At 39.8% G+C, this 10077-nt stretch overlaps 2 protein-coding genes and 1 pseudogene across 2 annotated transcripts; 1 reads left to right on the forward strand and 2 right to left on the reverse strand.

Annotated features, from left to right (window-relative positions):
- Positions 1-5899, reverse strand: part of LOC101505731 (protein OS-9 homolog) — a 9833-nt pseudogene extending 3934 nt beyond the window's left edge.
- Positions 3079-3894, forward strand: LOC140921066 (secreted RxLR effector protein 161-like). Its single transcript, XM_073370851.1, has one exon. It carries the CDS (start codon positions 3079-3081, stop codon positions 3808-3810), a length of 732 nt encoding a protein of 243 aa, XP_073226952.1. The 3' UTR covers positions 3811-3894.
- A 370-nt stretch (positions 5900-6269) lies between the features above and the next one.
- LOC140918765 (secreted RxLR effector protein 161-like) lies at positions 6270-6887 on the reverse strand. Its single transcript, XM_073363561.1, has 2 exons — positions 6449-6887; positions 6270-6364 (listed from the first exon to the last, which is right to left on the reverse strand). Exons 1-2 carry the CDS (start codon positions 6885-6887, stop codon positions 6270-6272), a joined length of 534 nt encoding a protein of 177 aa, XP_073219662.1.
- Between the last annotated feature and the right edge of the window lie 3190 nt (positions 6888-10077).

Consider the following 10077-nt stretch of genomic DNA (forward strand, 5'->3'; position numbering starts at 1 on the left):
ATAAGGTGAGTGTGGCTGAAACATCCAAATGGAGTCAGATTGATGCTCAGTTGTGTAGTGTCATTAAGTCTACACTTCATCCAGATGTTAAACCGATCTTTCGTCCGCATCTCACGTGTGAATCGATTTGGAGTCAAGCAAAGGCACTCTATACTAACGACACACAACGTCTCTATGGAATGTGTCACCGCTTGTTGAATATCATTACTCCGAAGTCACTGATGGTTCTATTTCTGCATATCTTGGCACCGTTCATAGTGCACTTCATGACTTTAATGAGCTACTCCCTCCTGCTGCAAGTAATCCAGTTGAACAAAAGAAGGAGTTGGATCAACGCAGCACCTTCTTCATGCTTCTTGCACTCTATGGCCTACCCCAGGAGTACTCTGCAACTCGTGATCAAATTTTGGGGTCTGTTACTGTTTCGGATATGTCTACTACTTCAGCGATCCTCCTTCGTGTACCAGCAAAACATCCAGTTGAGCAATCTATTACTTCAGTTCCGGGTGACACTGCTGCTCCTGCATCTTAGAGACATAATCAACAACGTTCTCGTGGAGGACCATCCAGCTCTAAGCCTCGTCCAAAATGTGAGCATTGTCATCGGCTTGGACACACTATTGATCGCTGTTGGAAGTTGCATGGCAAGCCTTCGCCTTTGATAAATGCAACTCAGCTTGATCCTTCTGCCACTATTCAGACTACCTCATCTCCACAAGGCTCCCCGGCAAACTATGAAGATTTTCTCCGATGGGTTCAGAGTCATCCAAACTCTAGTTTTCCTACTTCAGTTGCACACACTGGTAACTCATCTGTATACCTCTCTCATTCATCTTCTCTCGGCCCTTGGGTTCTTGATTCTGGTGCGTCTGATCATGTTACTGGTAATAAAGGTCTCTTTTCATCACTTTCTACATCTGGTTTTTTACCTACTATAACTTCTGCCAATGGTACTCAAACCCGATCTCAAGGAGTTGACACTGTCCACATTCTCTCTTCTATCTCAGTTGCATCTGTTCTCTATGTACCTGGATGCCCCTTTAATTTACTTTCAGTTAGTCGATTGACTCGATCTCATAACTGTATTATTACGTTCACTAATGATAATGTTACCTTGCAGGACCGGAATTCGGGACGGACGATTGGCGTAGGATGTGAGTCACAAGGCCTCTATTACCTTTCTACAACATCCAAAACGTGCTCTGCCACAGAGTCCCCACATACTATCCAGGCTCAGCTAGGACACCCAAGTCTTACCAAACTACAAAAACTGGTGCCTAGTTTGTCTAAGTTATCTACTTTACATTGTGAGTCGTGTCAGTTAGGGAAACACACCCGTAGTAACTTTCCCGATTGAGTCAATAAAAGAGTATCATCTCCTTTTGCTTTAGTTCACTCTGATGTTTGGGGTCCCTCTCGTACTGTGTCTACTTTAGAGTCTAAGTATTTTGTTACTTTTATTGATGACTATTCTCGTTGTACGTGGTTATTTTTAATGAAAAATAGAACTGAATTGTTTTCCATCTTTGAGCAATTTTATAAAGAAATTAAAACCCAATTTGGAGTTTCCATTCGTACCTTAAGAAGTGATAATGCTCGAGAATATTTGTCTCATCAATTTCAAAATTTTATGGCTTCCAACGGTATTTTACACCAAACCTCATGTCCTCATACACCTCAACAAAACGGGGTAGCCGAACGCAAAAATCGGCATCTCATTGAAACCACACGAACCTTGCTTCTCCATGGCAATGTTCCATTCCGTTTTTGGGGGGATGCAGTCTTAACGGCGTGCTACCTTATTAACCGTATGCCATCTTCTGTCCTTGATGGCAATATCCCCCATTCGGTCCTCTTTCCCCATACACCTCTTCACCCACTACCACCTCGTGTCTTTGGGTCCACATGTTTTGTTCACAATTTATCCCCCGGTTTGGACAAATTGTCAGCTCGGTCACTCAAGTGTGTCTTTCTCGGTTATCATCGGTCCCAAAAAGGCTACCGTTGTTATTCTCCCACACTACACCGCTACGTTACATCAGCTGATGTTACCTTTTTCGAGTCTGTACAATATTTTAAACCTACCCATATAGCTACTGAGCCCTATCAGGACATTAATCCTGAACCTCCTCAAGTAGTTATCCCTCTCCCACCCCCTCATATTCCTATCGAACCTACCGAGTCTGGCCCCCAACCTCCACGACCACTACAAACATATCAGCGTCGTCGCTTATCCTCTGTTGTGCATGTTCCTGCTCCCATTACAGACTCTCCTCCGACGCCACATCCGGATCCGGCCCTGCCACCTGAGCCTGACCTTCCCATTGCTCTTCGTAAGGATATTCGCACCACCCGTAATCCATCTCCACATTATATTGATTTGTGTTATCATCGTCTTTCTCCTTTACATTACACTTGCTTGTCCTCCTTGTCTTCTGTTTCTATTCCTAAAACTACAGGTGAAGCATTATCCCACCCTGAGTGGAGGCAAGCAATGCTTGATGAGATGTGTGCTCTACAGAGCAGTGGTACTTGGGAATTGGTACCTCTACCTCATGGGAAGTCAGTAGTCGGGTGTCGTTGGCTTTATACAGTGAAGGTTGGTCCTGATGCTAAGATTGATCGATTTAAGGCTCGTTTGGTAGCTAAGGGATATACTCATATTTTTGGGTTGGATTACAGTGACACATTCTCACCGGTTGCCAAAATGGCATCTGTCAGACTGTTTTTCTCCATTGTTGCAATTAGACATTGGCCCCTCCATCAGCTTGACATTAAAAATTCTTTTTTGCACGGTGATCTTGAAGAGGAAGTGTATATGGAGCAACCACCAGAATTTGTTGCTCAGGGGGAGTCTTCCAACATGGTTTGTCGGCTACACAGGTCCCTTTATGGTCTTAAACAGTCTCCTAGAGCTTGGTTTGGCAGATTTAGCTCGGTAGTACAAGAATTTGGTATGATCCGTAGTGAAGCCGATCACTCTGTATTTTATCACCACTCAGCCCAAGGGTGCATCTATCTTATTGTTTACGTGGATGACATTGTTATAACTGGAAGTGATCAACAAGGAATACTCCTATGGATCCAAATGTCAAACTCCTACCCAATCAGGGGGAGCCTCTATCAGATTCAGGAAGATATAGGAGATTGGTTGGAAAATTAAACTATCTCACAGTCACTCGTCCTGACATTTCCTTTGCTGTCAGTGTGGTAAGTCAGTTCTTAAATTCTCCTTGCCAAGAACATATGGATGCTGTAATCCGGATTCTTAAATACATCAAAAGTGCACCTGGAAAAGGTCTCATTTATGAAGATAGAGGACATACTCAAATAATTGGCTACTCAGATGCTGATTGGGCAGGTTCACCCATAGATAGACGATCAACTTCGGGGTATTGTGTACTCATAGGAGGAAATTTAATATCTTGGAAGAGTAAGAAACAAAATGTTGTTGCAAGATCCAGCGCTGAGGCAGAATACAGGGCCATGGCACTAGTAACATGTGAACTCATCTGGCTGAAACAGTTACTGAAAGAACTTCAATTTGAAGAGACCAGCACAATGACATTAATATGTGATAATCAAGCTGCATTGCACATTGCCTTGAATCCGGTTTTTCATGAGAGGACCAAGCATATTGAGATTGACTGCCATTTTGTTAGAGAAAAGATTGAATCAGGTGACATCATCTCCAGCTTTGTCAAATCCAATGATCAGTTAGCAGATGTGTTTACAAAGTCATTGCGAGGTCCTAGAATTAGTTATATATGTAACAAGCTAGGTGCATTTGATTTATATGCTCCAGCTTGAGGGGGAGTGTTAAATACTATATTAGAATGTAAATAATATATATGGGCTGTAAGTATGTAAGTATTCTGGCCCGTTAGCATTACTGTAAATTAGAGTTATTTAATACCCTGTGTCTATATAAAGAGATTCCGCTGTGTAGTTGAAACACACGGGTTATTCACAATATGTCCCTCAATACTCTTTATATTTAACAAATAATATAACAAAAATGTTGGTGATCAAATTGTATACTGACCCAACTCCCATGATGCAGTAGCCATGCTATCATGCAACATCGCGTGAATTGATTCAAACACTCATTTAGGAATGCAATTCCGCTCACAATTCCATCACATTGGGCTACTAACCAAAGGATTAAGCAAATAGAAATTAAATTAAAAGATAGTCAAGAGCCAAAACTGAATACAATCAAGGGAATACCTTGTCATCCTCCAAATGTAGTTGTCGCAACTTCTTTTGATAGCAAAACTCATAGGACCACCAACCTTTTTGCTGCACAAACACATTATCCAATGTAAGAAAATTATTTCCAATAAGACTCTTAAAAGACCAAACTAATCTATCTGTTTATAAAATTAAACAAATAATCAAAGGATAACCATTCAAAGCAAATATAGAGATGCAAATACTAACTCTGATAAAGCATGGATGCTTCAATACTTCTAATAGTTTATCTGGTGTCTTCTGTTTAACCCTTTTCTCAGTTTCAACAATCACGCTGCTTCTCAGTTTCAACAATCATGCTGCTAACGTTGTGCTGCATAACAGGCTTTCCACTCTTTACCTTTTCCACCTTAGGCAAGTAACATACAAATTTATGTCCATTTTTATCCGGTATGACTACAGATTCCTGGTCATCATCCTGTTAATTCAACATCGGGAGTTCTTATCAGAAGGTGACAGGATAAATATCTATGAAGTTTACACCACACCCAAAAGAAGGGTGGGTGACGTTCAGATAGTTATATCAAAAAACTTGTGTTACAGAGTTGTCAATCTTTTCATTAATGTCAGCAAACATTAGTAAAACTGCTTAAATCCCCAATCCAACAAAACAGACCAAACCCATTCTTATTTCCAATCTCTATGATATCGTCAAAAAATAACACCATTTTTAAACTCATAGTTTTGATTCAGAACCAGCATGTACCTGGATGGACCTTGGCCCAGAGCCCATGTCATCCTGTGGCCTTCAAATTCAATTAGGCCCAAACACTAGTACTACTTCTAGAAGAAGACCATAGGAGCACATCTGCAAGTAGACTCGACCTTATTCTTTACGACAAACTCTTTGCTATCATCTTATCAGTTATCAAGAGAATTTTCAGCAAAATTAGATGATATCATCCAAGGATTATCCACCAATCAGAACTTATCACCTATCGGAACCAAAAATCACTTTAAATATGGGTTCAGCCTCCAGGTATGGTCACTTCACTTCATAACTCACTCTTAAACCCTACTTTTAACTCCACCTAACTTTGCCATCAGAGTGCCTTCGCAGGTAAAGCTCCTTTCATTGGAGATGTCTACATCATCAAAGAATTTATCACCACCATCAAGGTGATAATCGTTGTGTTTGTAAACAACACAATTACACTATACTACACATCATTTGAACCATGCTAACATTCAATATTTGTCAAAAGTGTAATTTAATTTAGCAAGTTAAAAAAAAAAATCACACACACAAACAATAACACATTGGAAAACTTACAGGGTGAAAAGGGAATCTTCAAGGTGGAATTCAATCTTGTATTTCGGTTCACGAGGACTTCCACTACTGCCGCCACCACCACCACCACCAAATATACTACCTGTTCAATTTCTTGACATATATTAAACTCACATAATAAAAACAAAAATAATTTACTGCAAAACCTTCTGATATAATACTAACTAAAAGAATTGCATTAAGACAACAAAGAGAAATTGAAATAAGAGTACAGATGAATTGAAAGCCCTAAGAAATTGAAGAGACATAAAAAGTAAGGAGATTAGATTAGTTACCGATATGAACAGGGAAGATGTGTTCCGCAAAGACGTAGCTGAAAGACAAGGCGATCAACAGCAAAAACAATGACCTCATTCTTTTATTTATTTATTTTTTGTTTCTTCTTGAACCTCACAATAGAACTGGAGGTCAGTGAAACTAACGAAGCAATCTGCAATTTGTTGGAACCAGAGGACTGTGATGCACACAGTCAAAACTTGCGCAGCAAAAACTAGCAAAAACAGAGAGGAAGAAAGGGAAAATGAAAAATATGATTTTCTGATTATTGATCATATTTTCAACACTTTACAAAGTATTCCTTTTTATATGTATTGCATAATTGTTTGCAAAACTATTTATCCAAAGGTAACTAACTAACTAACAATCAGTTTTTTTTTTTGGTAACTAACTTCTAAACTTGGAAAGGGGGACAGTTATGAAATAAATTTCAACACTTCCCCTTAATTCATAACTGTTGAACACTTATAACACCAAGTTTCTTTCTCAAAAACTCAAATCTGTCAAGTGTTAGAGCTTTTGCAAAACCATCTGCTAGCTGCACTTCAGTTGGACAATATTGCACCTCAATCATTCCATTGTTCACTTGCTAACTAAGGAAATGAAACCTTGTATCAATGTGCTTACTTCTGCCATGTGAGATTGGATTTTTAGCAAGGTTGATGGCTGACTTGTTGTCAATTCTGAGTATTAGAGGCTTCATCACTTCACACCTCAATTCCTTCATCACTTCACACCTCAATTCCTTCATCACTGAATCCAGCCACTTTGCTTGACAAGTTGCAAAAGTTCTTGCAATATATTCTGCCTCACAAGATGAAAGTGCAGTCACTGGTTGCTTCTTTGTGCACCATGATATGGCTGCTTCATTGAATTTGAAAACATAGCCATAGGTACTCCTTCTATCTGTTAAGTCTCCACACCAATCACTGTCTGAATATCCAATAAGTTCACTTCTTTCACCTTTGCTTCCATTAGAGAATAGCAGCCCAAACTCCTTTGTGCCTTTTATGTATCGAAGAATCCTTTTAGCTGCTGTCAGGTGAGTCTTCCTTGGATCATGCATGAATCTGCTAATTACACTGACTGAGTAGCAAATGTCAGGCCTGCTGTTGCATAGATATCTCAGCGAACCAACCATTTGTCTGAATAGTGTTGGATCAACCCTTTCTTCCTCACTGCACTCATCAATTTTTGAGTTTGTTTCTGATGGATTTGAGATTGAATTGCAGCTATTCATTTCAAATTTCTCAAGCAGTTCACCTATATACTTCTGCTGGTGCATAACTATTCATGTCTTCATCTTCTGAAATCCCATCCCTAAGAAGAATGAGAGTTCACCTAGATCAGTCATTTCAAATTCAGATTTCAACTTGATTTTTACCTTTTCAATCTCTGATGATGTGCTTCCAGTAATGAGCAGATCATCTACATATAGGCAGATTATCAGTTCCTAGGTGAAGCATTAATCAGTTGGTCATGCAGAAAACAGAACACCGTAGCACTATCCACAACTGAGGCTGAATATGTGTCAACTGCAAACTGCTGTTCACAAGTTTTGTGGATTAAGAACCAACTTCAAGATTACTCTGTAAGCTATTCCAATATTCCAATTTATTGTGATAATACAAGTGCTATAAATCTGTCTAAAAATCCTATTCAGCATTCTAGATCAAAGCATATTGAAATAAAACATCATTTCATTCGTGATCATGTCAATAAGAAAGACGTTGAATTAATCTTCGTTGATACTCAAAATCAACTTGCTGACATTTTCACAAAGCCTCTTGTGGAGGATAGTTTTAATTCAATCAAGGAAAAACTGAGAATCATGAAAAATCCAGAAAATTCTGGTTGAAATCTGCTTCTGCAGAAAACGGAGATCGTTTATCAGTCTCCGTTTCGCGATTCATCATTCTCCGTTCTGGAAAAAGCAACAGTCTGCTTTTCCCTCTCAAAAAATCAAAAAAGGCAAATCTTGGCATTTATTACACGTGCCCTTGTGTCTGGTGTTAGCATGCTGACACATACTCTCTCCAATCCCCCAAAATGCTTTTCCCATTTTCCTAGGTACAAACTCATCATTACTCCACCTTTTTCTCTCTATCCACTCAAGTCAGGAAACTGCTCCTCTTCCCACCTCCTTTTCCCCAAAAGCTGGAATCATCTCTCTCTTTCTCTAAATCACGTTCACTGTTCATCTTCTTCATCATCTTCCTCCCAAAAAACAACAATGGCTCGAACCAAACAGTCTGCACGAGAAAATGCCTCTCCCTGTACACCACCCTCTTCATCTTCTCAAGCAGTTCACCTATATACTTCTGCTGGTGCATAACTATTCATGTCTTCATCTTCTGAAATCCCATCCCTAAGAAGAATGAGAGTTCACCTAGATCAGTCATTTCAAATTCAGATTTCAACTTGATTTTTACCTTTTCAATCTCTGATGATGTGCTTCCAGTAATGAGCAGATCATCTACATATAGGCAGATTATCAGTTCCTAGGTGAAGCATTAATCAGTTGGTCATGCAGAAAACAGAACACCGTAGCACTATCCACAACTGAGGCTGAATATGTGTCAACTGCAAACTGCTGTTCACAAGTTTTGTGGATTAAGAACCAACTTCAAGATTACTCTGTAAGCTATTCCAATATTCCAATTTATTGTGATAATACAAGTGCTATAAATCTGTCTAAAAATCCTATTCAGCATTCTAGATCAAAGCATATTGAAATAAAACATCATTTCATTCGTGATCATGTCAATAAGAAAGACGTTGAATTAATCTTCGTTGATACTCAAAATCAACTTGCTGACATTTTCACTAAGCCTCTTGTGGAGGATAGTTTTAATTCAATCAAGGAAAAACTGAGAATCATGAAAAATCCAGAAAATTCTGGTTAAAATCTGCTTCTGCAGAAAACAGAGATCGTTTATCAGTCTCCGTTTCGCGATTCATCATTCTCCGTTCTGGAAAAAGCAACAGTCTGCTTTTCCCTCTCAAAAGTAAAAAAGGCAAATCTTGGCATTTATTGCACGTGCCCTTGTGTCTGGTGTTAGAATGCTAACACATACACTCTCCAATCCCCCAAAATGCTTTTCCCAATTCCCTAGGTACAAACTCATCATTACTCCACCTTTTTCTCTCCATCTTCTCAAGTCAGAAAACTGTTCCTCTTCCCACCTTCTTTTCCCCAAAAGCTGGAATCATCTCTCTTTCTCTAAATCACGTTCACTGTTCATCTTCTTCTTCCTCCTCATCCCAAAAAAACAACAATGGCTCGAACCAAACAGTCTGCACGAAAAAATGCCTCTCTCTGTACACCACCCTCTTCATCGTCCTCATACCAATCCAGAGAGCGTTCTCCCTCTCCACCACCTCGCCCTTCACCACCACACTCATCTTCCGCCTCTCCATCTCCTCAAAACAGTCAAGAAGTTCTAAACCTCATACCTCTGTCTACCTTTCTTCCACCACTATACACTCGTCCTACACCAAACTACGCTCAAGTGCCTCCCCATCTTCGCACCAGAATCACTCCTCCACGCCGCTCCATGCGCGTCCAGTCTGGTATTGGTACATCGAAATCCATGAACCCTAAACCTTTTTACTTCATCATTTCAGACTCTGAGAGTGATGACTCTTCTGAATCGTGTCCCCCGGTAGAAAAATCACCAACACAAACTGAACCACAAAGAAACACGATGCCTACAGTACCAACAACTTCACCACAAAATCCACCAATGACTACTAACCCTTCGACACCCTCAAAATCAGCTTTCTCTTCTGAACCTTCACACGCAACTCCTCCTCATCAAAAACGGAGATCATTAAATGACATCGTTTCGCCTTCTCCAAACCAAAAAGAACCACTCTCTCAACCAAAACCACCAACTAAACCCATGAGAACCAAAAACACAATCACTATTGCTCAGTTTCTTGCTCGAAAAAATCTCCCAAATCCTCAAAGAAAGAAAACGCTTGCCCCAAAACAAAACCTAAAAACCAGTCCAAAACCAATTTCTCCAGAACAAGAACGTTCTCCAACTGCTCCTCCACAAGAACATTCACCACCACAAGAACATTCTCGCAATGCCAAAACCTTTGCTGACAAATCTCTTTTTATCTCAAAAATAAAGGGAGTAGAAATCAGATTGACTCCAGACATTTTGGCCAACATTCTTCAGCTTCCAACAGAAGGGCCATCTGTCTATGGTGACAACTGGTATTCAGCTCTGGGTCTTAGAAAGACA

The sequence above is a fragment of the Cicer arietinum genome, chromosome 7 (genome assembly GCF_000331145.2).
Source record: "Cicer arietinum cultivar CDC Frontier isolate Library 1 chromosome 7, Cicar.CDCFrontier_v2.0, whole genome shotgun sequence".
Taxonomy (NCBI): Eukaryota; Viridiplantae; Streptophyta; class Magnoliopsida; order Fabales; family Fabaceae; genus Cicer; species Cicer arietinum.